This window comes from Helianthus annuus, chromosome 11, assembly GCF_002127325.2.
Source record: "Helianthus annuus cultivar XRQ/B chromosome 11, HanXRQr2.0-SUNRISE, whole genome shotgun sequence".
NCBI lineage: Eukaryota > Viridiplantae > Streptophyta > Magnoliopsida > Asterales > Asteraceae > Helianthus > Helianthus annuus.
The window spans coordinates 33,932,842-33,951,657 of record NC_035443.2 but is presented as its reverse complement, the minus strand read 5'-3'; the positions used below and the strand labels follow the sequence as shown (position 1 = coordinate 33,951,657).

At 42.7% G+C, this 18,816-nt stretch overlaps 1 protein-coding gene across 1 annotated transcript; it reads left to right on the top strand.

Annotated features, from left to right (window-relative positions):
- Positions 1-17,108: 17,108 nt before the first annotated feature.
- Positions 17,109-18,338, top strand: LOC110889985 (xyloglucan endotransglucosylase/hydrolase 2-like). Its single transcript, XM_022137558.2, has 3 exons — positions 17,109-17,480; positions 17,547-17,740; positions 17,851-18,338. Exons 1-3 carry the CDS (start codon positions 17,196-17,198, stop codon positions 18,245-18,247), a joined length of 876 nt encoding a protein of 291 aa, XP_021993250.1. The 5' UTR covers positions 17,109-17,195; the 3' UTR covers positions 18,248-18,338.
- The last annotated feature ends 478 nt before the right edge of the window (positions 18,339-18,816 follow it).

The window sequence follows — 18,816 nt, the reverse complement described above, 5'->3', positions numbered from 1 at the left end:
ATCGTGCTCCGGTAAAAGTTTTGGAGGATTTAGAAGGCATAATCAGGAAATTTCTCTGGGGGGGCACGCATGGAGTCAAAAAGCTTTATTGGGTAGCTTGGGATAGAGTTGCTTCGCCTAAGAAGTCGGGAGGTCTTGGTCTGCATAAACTGAAGGAGGTTAATTTAGCGCTTCTTGCTAAGTGGTGTTGGAGATTCAAAACGGAAAAGGAGAGCTTATGGGTTAAAGTGGTTGGTGCTATTCATTATGGCGATTCCGCTTGGGATTTTCTCCCGAGCCGAAAAGCTATAGGTGGAGTCTGGTGTAATATTGCATCCCTGCTCAAGAAGCCGATAGTGGAGAATTTTCCGATTCGGAAATTCCTCCGTGGTGAAGTGGGCTCGGGTGAGAGTATCTTCTTTTGGTTGGACCCGTGGCTGTTTGATATCCCGCTAAAAGATAAGTTCCCTGATTTGTTTAAACTAGAGTTGGTTAAGAACTGCAGTGTCAGCGATAGAATCAGCGGGGATGGTTTGTGGCTTTGGAAACATGATCTGGATGCGGAGTCGGAAAAAAAGGAATGGATCGAGTTATCGTCAGCGCTGGGGTCGGTTTCTTGTTCATCTGGTCCGGACAAGTGGGCTTGGTTGGGGGCTGGGTCGGAAAGTTTTTCAGTGGCTGCAGTCAAGAAACTCATCGATGGGTCTAAGGATTTTAGTAATCGGTTCGTGCTGGAGTGGTGCTCTTGGGTCCCGTTAAAGTGCAACATCTTCGTGTGGCGGGCGGAATTAGACAGGATCCCCACGGTGGAGGCTCTTTCCAGAAGGGGGGTTTCAGTGGAGAATCCCGGCTGTTGTTTTTGCGACGACGGGGCGGACTCGGTCAGCCATTTGTTCACTTCGTGTCCGTTCTCATTAAAATTATGGGAGAAGATCACCTTGTGGTGTCGGGTAAACAGATTTTTCATCTTCTCTTTTAGAGATCTGGTCGAGGTCCATAATCATGGGACGCGTTCGGAGTCGGAAAAAAAGGCCATTCAAGGGGTCATATTCACTGCTTGTTGGTTGCTTTGGAAAGCTAGAAACGAAGTCCGGTTCTCTAATAAAAGAAGGAATGTGGAAGATCTTTTTTGTGAGGTTCGTTCGGTTAGCTTTGTTTGGTTTAAGTATAGAAGAAAGAAAGGGTTGTTAGATTGGGGTGAGTGGTGTAGATTTGTTAATATGTAGTTGTTTGTTTGTTTTGTCGGGCCCGGTTTTCGGGTTGGCGTTGTTTAATGAAGTTCTCCTTTCAAAAAAAAAAGAATACTCTTTCTATAAACATAGTATATTACGAAAAAAAACATTTGATAAACTGAAGATGTGAAGGGACCATTGGTTATCCACTTAAAAAGCACAAATCTTTTTGCATGACCCACAAAGAAGGTACAACCTCTATTACATAAGATACAACCCTTAGTGGTTACACTTGTCTTCCTTGAAAAGCATCAGAAGAGAACTGTTGGTTTGTTATACAATGAGTAAAATTTAAGTGTGGTCAAAAGTGATGGAGGTATTACCTCGTGTCAGTAAAAGATGTGGTAGACACCTCCTATCCCTATATTATTAGACTTGTGTCTGGGAACAGACATCTTAAATATTTGTCCTTTATGCAATATATTAAATAAACAAAAACTATCAATGAATTCAACTTGCAACCAGCTTTTACTCCAAATAAATAAAAGGAGAGAGAAAATATTACACACATTGCATATGGTACAACCCATATCATACATGTGTCATTTTCTTGGAGACAAAGTTTTAGAAAGTAAAAAAAAGTAATGTGATAAAGCTTGACATGAGCTGTCAAAAACTCTTTTAATTTTTTATATACAAATTAAAAGGTACAATTGATGAGAAAGTCATTAGAAGTTGATATGAAATGTACAACAAAGTCTTTCACTTTTGAGAAAGTACTTTTGACTTTTGGGGACAAAGTACAATCCACATAGCAGAGAGTACCAACAATCTTGAGCTGACCTAGGCCTTGTCCATTCATAGATTGTATATAATAATAATTATTATTATTATATATAAAGGAGCATGTGACTCTCTAATGCATAAGTACAACTCTTGTAGCACATAGTACATACTTTTCTCAAGGTGATGTGACCTTCGTTCCACAAGGTCCTTCCCCCGGACCTTCCTCAGGCCCTTCGGCCAAGGTCCTTCCCCAGGACCATTCTCAGGCCCTTCGGCCAAGGTCCTTCCCCCGGACCTTTCTCAAGCCCTTCGGCCAAGGTCCTTCCCCAGGACCCTCCTCAGGTCCTTTTGCAGGGTCCTTCCTCAGGCCCTTCTACAGGTCTATTCACCAGGTCCTTCCACAAGGTCCTTACCTAGGTCCTTCCTCAGGACCTTTCACCAGGCCCCTTGCCTTTGCCCTTTATTCAGGTTTTTCCACCAGGTCCTTCCTCAGCCTCTTTACTAGGCCCTAACACAAAACATTTACGCAAGGCCCTTCTCTGAAGTCTTGCATCATACACCACTTTTAGACGCAGATTTATTGTTCCCATTACAACGTTGTTAGGGTACGTAGGCTACCCCCATTAACGATATGATGGTCACATGTCTTCACAAAATAAAGCATGAGGCACAATGCTTGTACACACATCACAACATGTTTAACGCATAAAGAAATTGGTCTTTGGTATGACTTACCTTTTTGAAAGTGTTTTTGTGGCAAGTATCGAAGCATGAACATGAACAACACAAGAAACTATTAGTCACGACCTACGGGATAGGTCGACTGGATGATGTGCACCAGAGAAACAATACATGATCTTTGAAAAGACACTGAAGAATAGCGATCACCTTAAACATCCTTAAACAAGGATATAGCTTCGGGTAGGAGGAAAGTGACACATCATTAATAAAAGCAAGAAATACCTTTTGTGCAACATTGAACTGGGGGACTAATATGTCTAGGGGGATATTGTGGGACAAAGTTTTTGCTAACCTCGGGCTACTCTCATTCAACAAAGAGTCATATGCTAATCTGCCGAATACATCTATCAGCTATATCCTTGCGTGCTACCATATCTCGGATAAAGACATCACTAATTAGAAGTGATTATGATTTAGAAGACTTTCGATACTCATCAAAAGTAACTATATTCCTTATTCACAACCGATAATCTAAACTGACGGGATCGAGGACATCTTATTTCATAAGTTCAGTATTACCAACTACGCTTGACAATACTGAACTGGGAAGCTAGCATGGTATAACACCATGGGATCCTACATTGAAGACTTCTCGAAAAGATCTTTATTTTTGTATTACCTCCTCCGAAAAGGATTAAGCCCCTCCATAAGTTCTCATGTTCAAAGATCTCGAAAAAAAAGGAGGGAGGGGGAATGGGTATGGACTGCCTTACTAATTCCTCCACTGGAAGAAAAGAAAAGCCTGGGTTGTGTACTTAGCTCCTTCCCTGAAGAAAAAAAGAATCAGAGGATCACGTTATCAATCCTCCATTTGAAGAAATGAGGAGTCTGGGCTACGCAGCTGACTCCCCTCCTGAAGGGGAAAGAATCGTCGGACTATGTTATTAGTCCTTAAGGAGAGTCCAGACGCTCTCCTTGAAGACAGAAGACTCCTAGGACTACGTTGTTAGTCCTCGAGGAAACCCTGGACGGTCCTTCCTTGAAAAAGGAAGAACCCTTGAACTGCATCATTAATCCCTCTCTTGAAGAAGGAAAGAACCTGAGCAGGACAATACGAGAGATTCTACAGAAAAAAAAAAGAAAAAGAGGGAAACCTTAATAAGAATATCTTCGCTTTAAGGGGAAAGTGAAGTCCTTCTACGGTCTTTCATGCTCAAGAAACCCTGGGTTCCCTGAACAAAACGCTATTCTCTCCTAAAGACTAAAGCATTTCGGAAGTTCCTTCCATCAACAAGAAAATCCCTTCTCTTGTGGATAAGGTACCTCAACAGTCGCTTGCAAGAACAGGAACTGTCACACCCCCAAAATTACCACCTAGGGAGTATCCCTGTTAGGCGTGTGACGACTAGTAATGAGCCACCAATTACATTGAATCACAAGTATAAATAAAAATTCCAATACTTAATAATACTGAAATCCCAAACATAAGTTGTTCAAAAACCATAAGTTCGGCGGAAGCGTTAATGTATCATGCTGTAAATATTATCCAAACAACCACAATGAATAAAAGTCTGATAAATAAGTTTATTAATGTAACCATGACCACTCTCGCCCTCCAGCCAGCAAGCTCCTGCGTTCTAAGCACCTATGGACCTGCGAGCATGTAACACACGTATCAGACAAAGCTGGCGAGTTCACAGTTTTAGAAAATGTTTGTTACCCGTTGTATGTAAAACAATTCAATAACCAATGCAAGTAATATTGTTAATATCTCAATTCCGAACAATGACGGCTCCTGAAATACACGACTGCCCTTCCCACGTACTCCTATCTAGTACTGGGCCAGACTGGGTCATTAGTTCACATCCGTCCTCTCTAGGAGCGGTGTGAGGGTGCCAAACCTAAGTAGCGCTACTAACTAATACCCGATGAGGGACTTACAAAAGATGATAGGTGAGATTATTAACCAATATACCCGTTTTTACCCAAAGACTTATCCCCGAACCACTGACTGTCCCCAACCACTGGGACGCATGCTCGAATGTAGTGAACTCACCTTTGAGTTGCTCGGTTAGATTAAATGCCCGTTCACAGTTGGTAAATCAACTCCTAGTATGATCACCAGTGATAATCAGTTTTCATGTTTACATAAATCACCATCTTTCGTGCACATAGAATAAATAATCACAAGTATGATTCATACAATCACATAAGCTAACATCGCATAACCATAGGGTGCATTCAGCCCTATACCTATTCGGTTTAATCTACATTCCCAACCCCTTGTAATATTATCAACATATAACACATTGATCAGGTAATCACATTTAACCCGGTTCGGCCCTGGCCCTACCCGAATTTCGTGTAGCCGTGCGGCCCGGATTTCACAAGTGTTATGAGCCGATCGGTTAACTTGCCCCGATTCCCAATCCGCGACATAACAAATCATGATTTAACTTTTGTTTCACAACATCTCAGTAACTTCATTTAATGACAATAATCATCCAAATTGTTATGACCTATCCCCATACATAATGAACTGGGCTGCCTAGGGTTAACACGAATAGTCTACCCCAACTATCAAGAATTTCCACACATTTACTTTGCAACAACATAATTTACAACAACATTTAATCATCTCTATTCTGCTACACAAACCCAATTCATGTACATAAGTCAAATAAGTCATCACATATCACCTCCCTAGTGACCAATGGGGATCGGCCAAAAATATAATACTATTCTGTTAATGGAGTTAGCATATAAATGAGTGACAAGCAGCCAATTCTTTTTGTAGTATCAAATTCGTCTAGCTAAGGGTGCACAACAGATATGGGCGGCCCAACCTCATAAATAATAATAAAGTACTAGTCAACCTGACTAGTCGGAAGCTCGGTAACTCTTATAATAACGGGCGGCCCACTCAATTAAGATGCTAATCATCCGAGTAAGACAAAACACACCGCCCAGGCTACCTAATTAATCATATAACCTATATTGAAATCGTTCCAACCAAGAATTAATAATATTTTATTAATTTATTTCTACCACCCAACCGATTGGTCCAATGGCCAATTTACATACATATTTTATCATCCCTCCTAGGGGTCCAATAATCATGCAACACATGGTATGCAATTCGGAACATAGGGGGGATGCGAGAACTGTAATTGACTGCATATATATATAACATCACATGCATATGACAATCTTTTCCATGCAATTAATAGTAACATGGCCGACATGTATTGCTATGAAATGTTATCATCATGGTAATTCATATATTCCTCATATAAGTGGCACTCACATCACAATTAAATATTACCTCACAAACAAGAAAGTCAACAAGTAGAGATTGCCGGCCACTATTATCTTCGCACAGGGGGTCTGCCGCCGCCAAGCACAATGGGTAGATGGGGTTTTGTGATGTGATGATTGGGGTTTTTAATAATAGGTCGGGTGCAAGTCAGTAATATAAATAGTAATATAAATGAGATGTAACCCTAATTTGGCGTGAATAGGCTGCGGCCCAGTTGCACACTTGTTAATCTATGCTACGCTTGGGCCATGAACATCATTCTATGGGTCGGACTTGATCATATAGGGCCGTATGACTTGTTTAGTTTGTCTAGTTTGATCCACTAAAGGTGCGGCCCAAAATTAGTGGTCCAGTACCAACGAGATTATCTTACGTGCAACTATAAACTTAGCGAGATTATACCAACACAATGAAAGGAAATAGTAGATAGCGGGAAAGTAAACTCACTAGATTAGACTCTACTAACCTTAGAAGTTCGGGTTGTCACATCATCCCCAACTTGAAAGAAATTTCGTCCCGAAATTTAGCAAATAGGTACAAGAGAGTGAAGCGAAAATTCAAGATCGTTGCGGAATTTCCTCAGGTGTTACATCATCCCCAACTTGAAGGGGAATCTCGTCCCGAGATTCACTAGCTTTGCTTGACTCTGCCTTGTCTTTGGGAAAGAGATGAGGGTACTTTAGTTTCATCTGATCCTCGCGCTCCCACGTGAACTCCGGTCCACGTCTTGAGTTCCAGCGAACCCTCACAATAGGAATGCGACTGTGTTTACGCACTTTGACCTCACGGTCCATAATCTCGATGGGTTCTTCTACAAACTGCAGCTTGTCGTCGATCTTTAACTCTTGAAAAGGTACTGTTAATGGGTCGTCAGCATAACACTTCTTCAACTGCGACACATGAAATACATCGTGAACATTACCCAGTTCAGTAGGTAACTCCAATCTATAAGCCACCTTACCAATACGTTCCAGAACCTTAAACGGCCCGACATAACGTGGGTTCAACTTGCCACGTTTCCCAAAGCGCACAACCCCTTTCCACGGTGAGACTTTCAACATGACCCGGTCATTCACTTCAAACACTACTTCTTTAGCACGCTTGTCTGCATAGGCCTTCTGACGATCACGAGCAGCTGCCATACGCTCTCTGATTTTCACGATTTTCTCTGAAGTTTCGAGTACTATCTCAGGACCTGTAATCTGACTATCACCCACTTCAGCCCAGCAAAGAGGTGAACGACACTTCCTCCCGTATAGTGCCTCGAATGGTGCCGCCTTGATACTGGTGTGGTAGCTGTTATTGTAGGAAAACTCGACCAACGGCAAATGCTTCTCCCACCCCTTTCCAAAATCAATAACGCATGCCCGTAACATATCCTCTAGTGTCTGAATGGTGCGTTCACTCTGACCATCCGTTTGTGGGTGATAGGCCGTGCTCATATCGAGACGCGAGCCGAACGACTTATGCATAGCCTGCCATAACTCCGAAGTAAAACGAGGATCTCGATCAGAAATAATAGAAGTCGGCACTCCGTGTCTAGAAACCACCTCCTTAAGGTACACTGCTGCGAGCTGCGAATACTTATCTGTCTCCTTGATTGCTAAGAAGTGTGCTGACTTTGTGAGACGGTCGACAATCACCCATATAGTATCGTTCCCAGCCTGTGTTCTCGGTAACCCCGTAACAAAATCCATAGCGATCTGCTCCCATTTCCACATGGGTATCTCCGGCTGCTGAAGTAGACCCGAAGGTTTCTGGTACTCTGCTTTGACCCTAGCACAAGTCAAACACTTACTCACGTATATTGCAATGAGAGCTTTCATATTCGGCCACCAATACAAAACCTTGAGGTCCTGATACATCTTATCGGACCCTGGGTGAATAGAATATCGTGATTTGTGTGCTTCGTCCATCACAAGCTCTCGAAGATCACCAAATGAAGGAACCCATATTCGTTCCATGAAGTAGTAGATACCGTCAGACCGTTGCTCGAACTTCTTCTTGTGTAGACCTCGCAATCCTTCAGCCTCAATATTTTCTTCCTTTAACGCCTCTATCTGAGCTGAACGGATCCGAGCAGGTAGATCAGAGTGAATAGTAAGTTGTAGAGCACGAATACGCTTCGGTTTTGGTTCCTTGCGGCTAAGAGCATCTGCTACAACGTTAGCTTTGCCCGGGTGATACTTGATGGCACACTCGTAATCATTGAACAACTCTACCCAGCGACGCTGGCGCATATTCAATTCCTTCTGGTCGAAGATATGCTGAAGGCTCTTGTGATCAGTATAGATGGTGCATTTCGTGCCGTAGAGATAATGCCTCCAAATCTTTAGTGCAAAAACCACTGCTCCTAGCTCCAAGTCATGTGTCGTGTAGTTTTTCTCGTGTACCTTCAACTGACGAGAAGCATAAGCTATCACCTTCTCGCGTTGCATCAACACGCAACCGAGGCCCTGAATTGAAGCATCACAATAAACCACAAAATCCTCGGTACCATCTGGTAGAGATAGAATCGGCGCGCTGCATAATTTTTGTTTCAAAAGTTGGAATGCATCCTCCTGTATCCAAAAATCACACTTCGAAAATTTTGCATACAGTTGCTCCCTCCTCAGGAGTTCTAAGATGAGGCGCAGATGCCGCTCATGATCTTCCTTGCTCTTGGAATAAATTAAAATGTCGTCGATAAAAACGATAACGAAGTCATCGAGGTATGGCTTGCACACGCGGTTCATGAGATCCATGAAGACCGCTGGTGCGTTGGTCAACCCGAATGGCATAACCAAGAACTCGTAGTGACCATATCGCGTCCGAAACGCTGTTTTGGGAACGTCTTCTTCTCTAACTCGTACCTGATGATATCCCGACCTTAAGTCGATTTTCGAATAGAAACTTGACCCTTGCAGCTGGTCAAACAGGTCGTCAATACGAGGCAAAGGATAACGGTTTTTAATCGTCACCTTATTGAGCTCACGATAATCTACACACATCCGGAAGGACCCATCCTTCTTCTTCACAAATAGAACTGGGGCTCCCCAAGGGGAAGAGCTAGGTCGGATGAAACCCCTATCCAACAGCTCTTGGAGTTGGTTTGACAATTCCTGTAACTCCCCTGGCGCAAGACGATAAGGAGCACGAGCAACCGGGGCTGCCGCTGGGGCGAGGTCGATCTGGAATTCCACCTGACGATGGGGAGGTAGACCAGGGAGTTCCTCAGGAAACACATCAGGATATTCACGGACGACTGGAAGATCTTCAATCTTCCTTTCATCTGACCGTGAATCAGTGACAAGAGCGAAAATTGCCGGATAGCCCTTACGCAGATACTTCTGAGCCTTTATTGCTGAAACAATACTAACTGGGGTCCCACTGCGATGACCCTGAACTGATAAAAATTCCCCACTGGGAAGAGGAACACGTATGATCTTCTCCTTACAGAGAATCTCCGCTTGATACTTGGACAGCCAGTCCATTCCAACGATCACGTCGAAGCTTCCAAGAGTAATAGGTATTAAGTCAATGTCGAATACTTGACCCAGAAGATCGATTTTACACCCAAGTAGAACATGTGTAGCTTCGATTGTTTTACCATTAGCGATTTCTACTATGTGTTTCATTACGAGAAGTGTAGGACTTAACCCTAACTGAGAACTGAACCCCAAAGACACGTAACTCCAGTCGGCACCAGAATCAAATAAAATAGAAGCAATAACACCATTCACTGAAAACGTACCAGTAACCACGTTGCCGTCGTTCCGTGCTTCACCAGCTCCCAACACAAACCCGCGCCCACGCGCGACATTACCCGCATTGTTGTTCCCGTTACTACCCCCTGTGTTCTGCTTCAGCTGAGGGCAGTCTCGCTTGAAGTGCCCCTCAGCCCCACACTGAAAACATCCCTTCTGAGTACCCTGGTTCTGCTGAGTCTGCTGTCTACCCGACTGATGTGTTGACTGCTGCTGAGCTGGAAAAGTGGCCCTACAATCCCTAGCCATATGCCCTGGTCGATTACATCGATGACAAACACGAGCACACTGTCCCTTGTGATGATAGTTACACTTGCTGCACAAGGGTAGCTTCCCTGCGTATGATCCCTTGTCCGTATCGTTCCACTTACGTTTGCTATCAGCAGCAGATGCAGTGGAAGTAGTGGCAGCTGTGGTAGTGCTAGAAATACGAGGTGGCAACGAGTCGCTCTCCACCTCTTGGTCAACGATTTTATGTGCCAACCTAACAATCTGGGTTAGGTTATTGAGGTTCGCTGCTGTAACTAAACCCTTCACCCGTGGAGGTAACCCCTTAATAAACAACTCGATTCTTCGTGGCATGGGTCGGGACAAGTTTGGACACAAATCAGCTAACTCATATGACCGCTTCACATACGCCTCAATTTCAGACCCCACCATTGTCAGATGGTAGTACTCATTTTCTAACTTTGCTATTTCATCTCGAGGACAGTATTCCTCCCTCATCAGTTCTTTAAAATCTTCCCACGTAGTGGCGTTCGCCGCATCAATACCTAGCAGTTGGACCTGAGCATTCCACCAGGTCAAGGCACCATCCTGGAGCGTGCCTGCTGCAAACTTTACTCTATCCCCAACCGGGCAGTTACATATCGCAAACACTGACTCCGCCTTTTCGAACCAGCGTATAAGTCCCACAGCCCCTTCAGTGCCACTGAAGGTCTGTGGCTTGCAATCCATGAAAGTTTTAAAAGTGCAGACCGGTGGATGAGGCTGGTTTTGTGGCGCCGGCTGACCAGCCTGATAGGCTGCCAAGGCTGCAGCCACCTGAGCGTTGAGTAATGCTTCTAGCTCAGCTTGGGTCATATGGATTTCACCACGCCCACCACCGCGGCCTCCATTACGTCCACCACGACGGCCTCCACCACGTCCGTTCATGATTCTACAAATATGGGAAGAAGGAACGATTTAACAGACCATTTCAAGCAGATGTCAAATATTACTTTAGTATTCACAGTTTCCGAGGTCCTAATACAAGATTGACTAACAACGTGGGATTCCTTTTCGCACTAGTCGAGATTTACTGGGACTCACATGCACCCCACGTTGTTATTATGTGTGCACCCATAATAATAACCCGATTTGCATGCTTATCTCAGTTCCTCCCTACTTATGTTAAAAAGGTTTCCCCAGATTCATGCAGTTCGACCGACGACATCACACATGGGGCATGTAAGTTCAAGTAGAGTCCCATTCTTAAAACACGTGGTATAAACAGATAGCATAGTAATTCGTATTTGCAATATCAAATGTGCGTTCGAGTGTGATACTAATCATAAGTATGTACTAACTATGCTATGTAATAGTAAACAAGAGACGAACCTTGCTGTCTGGAGCTGAGTGTCATGGTCAATGTCGTATTAGTTCAGTTATAGTCTGGTTTTATGAATCAGTTTTAAAACCAAATTCACTATAACCAGCGGCTCTGATACCAAACTGTCACACCCCCAAAATTATCACCTAGGGAGTATCCCTGTTAGGCGTGTGACGACTAGTAATGAGCCACCAATTACATTGAATCACAAGTATAAATAAAAATTCCAATACTTAATAATACTGAAATCCCAAACATAAGTTGTTCAAAAACCATAAGTTCGGCGGAAGCGTTAATGTATCATGCTGTAAATATTATCCAAACAACCACAATGAATAAAAGTCTGATAAATAAGTTTATTAATGTAACCATGACCACTCTCGCCCTCCAGCCAGCAAGCTCCTGCGTTCTAAGCACCTATGGACCTGCGAGCATGTAACACACGTATCAGACAAAGCTGGCGAGTTCACAGTTTTAGAAAATGTTTGTTACCCGTTGTATGTAAAACAATTCAATAACCAATGCAAGTAATATTGTTAATATCTCAATTCCGAACAATGACGGCTCCTGAAATACACGACTGCCCTTCCCACGTACTCCTATCTAGTACTGGGCCAGACTGGGTCATTAGTTCACATCCGTCCTCTCTAGGAGCGGTGTGAGGGTGCCAAACCTAAGTAGCGCTACTAACTAATACCCGATGAGGGACTTACAAAAGATGATAGGTGAGATTATTAACCAATATACCCGTTTTTACCCAAAGACTTATCCCCGAACCACTGACTGTCCCCAACCACTGGGACGCATGCTCGAATGTAGTGAACTCACCTTTGAGTTGCTCGGTTAGATTAAATGCCCGTTCACAGTTGGTAAATCAACTCCTAGTATGATCACCAGTGATAATCAGTTTTCATGTTTACATAAATCACCATCTTTCGTGCACATAGAATAAATAATCACAAGTATGATTCATACAATCACATAAGCTAACATCGCATAACCATAGGGTGCATTCAGCCCTATACCTATTCGGTTTAATCTACATTCCCAACCCCTTGTAATATTATCAACATATAACACATTGATCAGGTAATCACATTTAACCCGGTTCGGCCCTGGCCCTACCCGAATTTCGTGTAGCCGTGCGGCCCGGATTTCACAAGTGTTATGAGCCGATCGGTTAACTTGCCCCGATTCCCAATCCGCGACATAACAAATCATGATTTAACTTTTGTTTCACAGCATCTCAGTAACTTCATTTAATGACAATAATCATCCAAATTGTTATGACCTATCCCCATACATAATGAACTGGGCTGCCTAGGGTTAACACGAATAGTCTACCCCAACTATCAAGAATTTCCACACATTTACTTTGCAACAACATAATTTACAACAACATTTAATCATCTCTATTCTGCTACACAAACCCAATTCATGTACATAAGTCAAATAAGTCATCACATATCACCTCCCTAGTGACCAATGGGGATCGGCCAAAAATATAATACTATTCTGTTAATGGAGTTAGCATATAAATGAGTGACAAGCAGCCAATTCTTTTTGTAGTATCAAATTCGTCTAGCTAAGGGTGCACAACAGATATGGGCGGCCCAACCTCATAAATAATAATAAAGTACTAGTCAACCTGACTAGTCGGAAGCTCGGTAACTCTTATAATAACGGGCGGCCCACTCAATTAAGATGCTAATCATCCGAGTAAGACAAAACACACCGCCCAGGCTACCTAATTAATCATATAACCTATATTGAAATCGTTCCAGCCAAGAATTAATAATATTTTATTAATTTATTTCTACCACCCAACCGATTGGTCCAATGGCCAATTTACATACATATTTTATCATCCCTCCTAGGGGTCCAATAATCATGCAACACATGGTATGCAATTCGGAACATAGGGGGGAGGCGAGAACTGTAATTGACTGCATATATATATAACATCACATGCATATGACAATCTTTTCCATGCAATTAATAGTAACATGGCCGACATGTATTGCTATGAAATGTTATCATCATGGTAATTCATATATTCCTCATATAAGTGGCACTCACATCACAATTAAATATTACCTCACAAACAAGAAAGTCAACAAGTAGAGATTGCCGGCCACTATTATCTTCGCACAGGGGGTCTGCCGCCGCCAAGCACAATGGGTAGATGGGGTTTTGTGATGTGATGATTGGGGTTTTTAATAATAGGTCGGGTGCAAGTCAGTAATATAAATAGTAATATAAATGAGATGTAACCCTAATTTGGCGTGAATAGGCTGCGGCCCAGTTGCACACTTGTTAATCTATGCTACGCTTGGGCCATGAACATCATTCTATGGGTCGGACTTGATCATATAGGGCCGTATGACTTGTTTAGTTTGTCTAGTTTGATCCACTAAAGGTGCGGCCCAAAATTAGTGGTCCAGTACCAACGAGATTATCTTACGTGCAACTATAAACTTAGCGAGATTATACCAACACAATGAAAGGAAATAGTAGATAGCGGGAAAGTAAACTCACTAGATTAGACTCTACTAACCTTAGAAGTTCGGGTTGTCACAGGAACGTACGCTTTCCATGGAATTACGTCCAGGAAAAGTCCCTTCCAAGAATGTGAAGAATATCCCATTATCTGGGATCAAGTATTTTAGAAGTCCCTTTCGTAAACAGGAACATATCCTTTCAGCGGGATCCAGCCTTAAAGAAACTCCTTCCAAGGATAGGAAGGAACATATCCCTTACTCGAGATTCAGCCTTGAAGAAACTCCTTCCAGGAATAGGAAGGAACATATCCCTTCAGCGGGATCCAGCCCTGAAGAAACTCCTTCCAGGAATAGGAAGGAACATATCCCTTCAGCGGGATCCAGCCTTAAAGAAACTCCTTCCAAGGATAGGAAGGAACATATCCCTCACTCGAGATTCAGCCTTGAAGAAATTCCTTCCAAGAATATGAAATGAGGAAGTACAGGGGCCGTTCGGCCATTAACCAAAAGTTGAATTGAATGAAAATACAAGAGGAATGTGAGAAGTAATTAAAGTGGGAGTAAATGAGTTGGGGATCCAATGTGTCATTATTTGAAACTTAAATGTGGGAAGTAATTAAAGTGGGAGTTTCACGATGGGGATTAGTATCTTTGCGGATTAAGTCTTGGAGGAGCCACCTCCGAAAAAATGAGGGTGTCCCCCCTATGTGATTAGGGGTCTCGTAAGTCTCTTCAACGAACAGGAACAAGTTTCTCCTAAGAAAAAGAGGGTATCCCCTCCCATGGGATTAAGTATTGCAGAAGTCTATTCAACGAACAAAAGTGCACCCGGCTACGGGATCAAGTATTGGTAAGGTTCCTTCTAAGGACGGGAAAGTACATCCCTGGGATTTGATATATGAGAAAATCCTCCTTGAGATTTCACACCTGAACAACTTATTCAAAAAAAGGGGGGGGAGCCCCCTTGACATGGGACTTCGAATCGAAAGAATCCTTTCCTTGAAAAGAAAAGATCTCCGCCACAGGTCTGTGTTTTAGAAAGTATCTCTCCAAAGAAGAGGAGCCCCATCTCAGGGTCGCGTACGTTTAAGAAGTCCCTCCAAGAGTAGAGGGTTGCACATTCCATGGGCACCCATTTTTAGAGAATTACAACATCCCTCAGGGGAGGAAAGAGCCCTTAATAAGGACTCACATAGGAAGTTTCCTTCTACATAACAAGTGTTTTTAAAGGCCTCATAAAATCACTCCAAAAGGAGAAGATGCCACCCCTTCTCGAAGAACAAAAACCTAAACGGTTTGAGGACCTTGCTAACGGGTCAAACAAGATCATCTAGGCAGACGTGCCGAACGATCTTACAATAAAATGAACATGTACATAGGCATACAGACATGCCGCCTTAATCAAAACAAGGCAAAGCCCGGCCGTGGGGCTAGGACTAAGTCGACTACGTCCAAAAAAGCCGAAGTAGGCACATGAAAGTCCAAATTGGCCCAAACGCCATTGGACAACAGGCCCAACAGAAGCTTTAACAACTTAAAACCAGTTACAAAGCGGGCCTAGGCAAAGCCTTTACAACTTCAGCAAGTTACAAAGGAAACTATAGAAAACTTTAACAACCCAAGCAGGTTACGAAGCAAACTTGTACAAAGCTTTAACAACTCAAGCAAGTTACGAAGCAAACTTATATAAAACTTTAACAACTCAAGCAAGTCACGAAGCAAACTTATATAAAGCTTTAACAACTTAAACGAGTGACAAAGCAAACTTATATAAAGCTTTAACAACTTAAACCAGTGACAAAGCAAACTTATATAAAGCTTTAACAACTTAAACGAGCGACAAAGCATAGAAAGCTTTAGCAACCCAAACACATTACAAGGCAAACTCATAGGAAGGTTTTAACAACTCAAGCAAAATACGAAGCAAACTTATGCAAAGTTTCAAACGAGTCACAAAACGGGTCTATACAAGGCTTTAAGAACTTAAAAAGTTACAAAGCGACCCATAGAAAGTCTTAACGACTTAAATAGGGTACAAAGAAAATTCATGAGAAAGTTTTAACAGTTCAAGCAATACAAAAACCCACATTAGAGGAACACAATACAAAGAGTACAACACGGTAAATAAGGCATCCTGGTCGATGCCCTTTGAAACATTTCTCTCGAACGAGTACTTTGATGGAAATGCATCTAAGAAGTATATGCGAAGATGGTCTAAATAGCATAAACGCTATAAGAAAGCACTATCGAACAAGTGCATTGGAAAAAAATGCCTTCAAGGAGGCATAAATTGAAGTAAGGTATTGTGCTACCCTACTTTAGGGGTCACCTGACTATTTTAAGTACTAAATGCAAGGTCACCCCAAGGACAACAAAGTAGATTGGTTTGGCATGACGTGTCGTAGACTATGCTTACCCGACGGATAGGGGGAACGGTTGAAGGGCGGATAACGACCCGCCCAGATTGTCAGGGACTTGAACAAGTCCTGCGCCCATTCATGAGTGAATAGACTTGGACTAAGGATGACTTGACGACGAGGATCCCCGCTTGGGCTCCTCGTCTGGGCTAATCACCCTAGATTGGTGGCTGGGCTCGAGCCCACTTGTGTCTTTCTCGGTATGTTTAGTTGGTTTGGGTGGGCTGTGTCCTGATAAGCCCACTCTTGGATCGGCCCATCAGGGCTATGGCCCAAATGTCTCACTATATGAAGAGGACTCTCTTCTCCAAGAAGGGACAGAACATACTTCCCCACAAAAAGGTTACTCTTACCTCCTCTTCTCTCATATTACTCCTGCTTTCTCTCTCTAAACTACACCCTTACTTGCACTTATAACTATCTTTACCATACAAGATACTGACTTGAGCGTCGGAGTGCCCTCGGGGTGAACCCCCTCGGGCCCTCTAACTAGAGTTTCATGTGATTGCAGTTCAAGACCCGACGTCCCGCAAGAGGAACCATCACCATGACGACAAGATGACGAACCTAAACCGGAGCTCACCGAATCTAAAGTTAGTACCGCCAAGATCTCTGAACGACTTCAGGGATTTGGGGATTCGACAATAAGCCTAAATCAAATGTGAACTGAAACAAACCAAGACAACTAAAACTCTAAAATAAGATGTTTTCCTTATTTTATTACTTTGCAACGGCGGTGGAGTAATGTTTTTGGCACGTGTGTTAAGACAAAACCAACAGCTGCTCTTCATACCATAAAAGAATAACATGAGCTGGAATTGAAACGCGCAAACACACACAATTTAGTGTACCCCCTAATTATTTGCACTTTCTCCAACAGGCAACAACCAGGTTACTTCATCTTGCAAATTAATTGCCAATATACCCACACCTATATAAACTCTCATTTTCCCATAAATCTTTCCCATCACATCCATCCATCTCTATCCCCCAGGAAACAACAATGGCACAATCAGATTATTATTCAAACTCTAAAGCTTCTGCAATCGTCCTAGCAATTTCTTGTCTAATAGTAGCCGCATCCGCAGGCAGCTTTTATGATGAAATGGACCTCACTTTTGGTGGTGAACGTGCTAAAATTCTCAATGGTGGCCAGGATCTCTCCCTTTCACTCGATCAGTACTCCGGCTCTGGCTTCCAGTCCAAGAACGAGTATCTCTTTGGGAGATTCGACATGCAACTCAAACTCGTATCTGGCAACTCTGCTGGCACTGTCACCACATTCTATGTGAGTACATTTGCATATCTTAATTATCATTGTGTCCACTTTTATTAATTAATTCAATCACATCAGTTGTCATCACAAGGCGCAGGACATGACGAGATAGACTTTGAATTTTTGGGCAACTCGACAGGAAACCCTTACACAATCCACACCAATGTGTATTCACAAGGCAAAGGAGATAAAGAGCAGCAGTTCCACTTATGGTTCGACCCTACCACAGCCTTCCACACATACACCATTGTGTGGAATGCCCAAAGAATCATGTTAGTCTCGCATAAAACATATATATGTTACTACATCTTGTATTTACTCATCTTTTTTTGTATATTAATTGCATGGAATACTGATCTTATGGCAAATCCATTTGTTGCAGTTTCTTGATAGATAACATACCAGTAAGGGTGTTCAGTAACCATGAGGCTGCTGGGGTCCCCTTTCCCAAGAGCCAACCAATGAGGGTGTATGCCAGTTTGTGGAATGCTGATGACTGGGCAACCCAGGGTGGGCGTGTGAAGACCGACTGGACTAAGGCACCTTTCACTGCTTCATATCGGAAATTCAACGCCAATGCCAACAAAGTGAGCCCCAATTCAAAGTCAACAAGTGCGGAAAATGAAAACCAAGCATGGAGTACACAAGGACTCGATGCAGCAGGACGAAACCGGATTAGATGGGTGCAAAACAAGCACATGATCTACAACTACTGCAATGACTACAGTCGGTTTCCCAATGGTCTTCCTGTTGAGTGCACACGGTCCAGATTCCTCTAAAGCCTCGCTACTCGAGATCTTGAACTGCATATTCCTTTTATATGTTGTGAATGTTTTTTGATATCCAAATTCTTTATTCTTTGATTCATTGTACACTAAACAGATTCATATAATAAATAATTACAAATGTATAATACAAACCGATTGGATTTGTCGTTGGGTTTATGCCTTTATAATTCATATGCATTGAAATGTTTTTCAATGAACTTGGACGTAGAACATAGGTCGTTATATTTGGACACGCTATGGATATTTTGTAAATTGATAGAGCTTCCGTATTCATAATTGCAGAGTACGTGTGAGAGAGGTTTCTTATAATGAGCCTCGGTGTGACTATCATGGATTGTTTGGTGAGGTTTTAGAGGAAGAGTATTACGGCGCCGGTTGCTGCATTGTTGGGCTGTTCAGGTGTACATAGTTTGATTGTAGCTATTGGGTTATAGTTGAATCAAAACATCGTTCGGTTGAAATCAGTTTCAATTGAAGGCTAAAAACTAACTATGGTTTGTAAGATCACAAGAATAACAAGTGTATTTTACACATCCATTTTAGACAAAGGATTTGAAAGA

What these genes read in the sequence shown, in the direction of transcription:
- LOC110889985 (XM_022137558.2), top strand. Translation starts at nt 17,196, where the DNA reads ATGGCACAATCAGATTATTATTCAAACTCTAAAGCTTCTGCAATCGTC. An exon ending in GCACTGTCACCACATTCTAT is followed by an intron (nt 17,481 to 17,546) that starts GTGAGTACATTT and finishes CAATCACATCAG; the next exon opens with TTGTCATCACAAGGCGCAGG. An exon ending in TGGAATGCCCAAAGAATCAT is followed by an intron (nt 17,741 to 17,850) that starts GTTAGTCTCGCA and finishes CATTTGTTGCAG; the next exon opens with TTTCTTGATAGATAACATAC.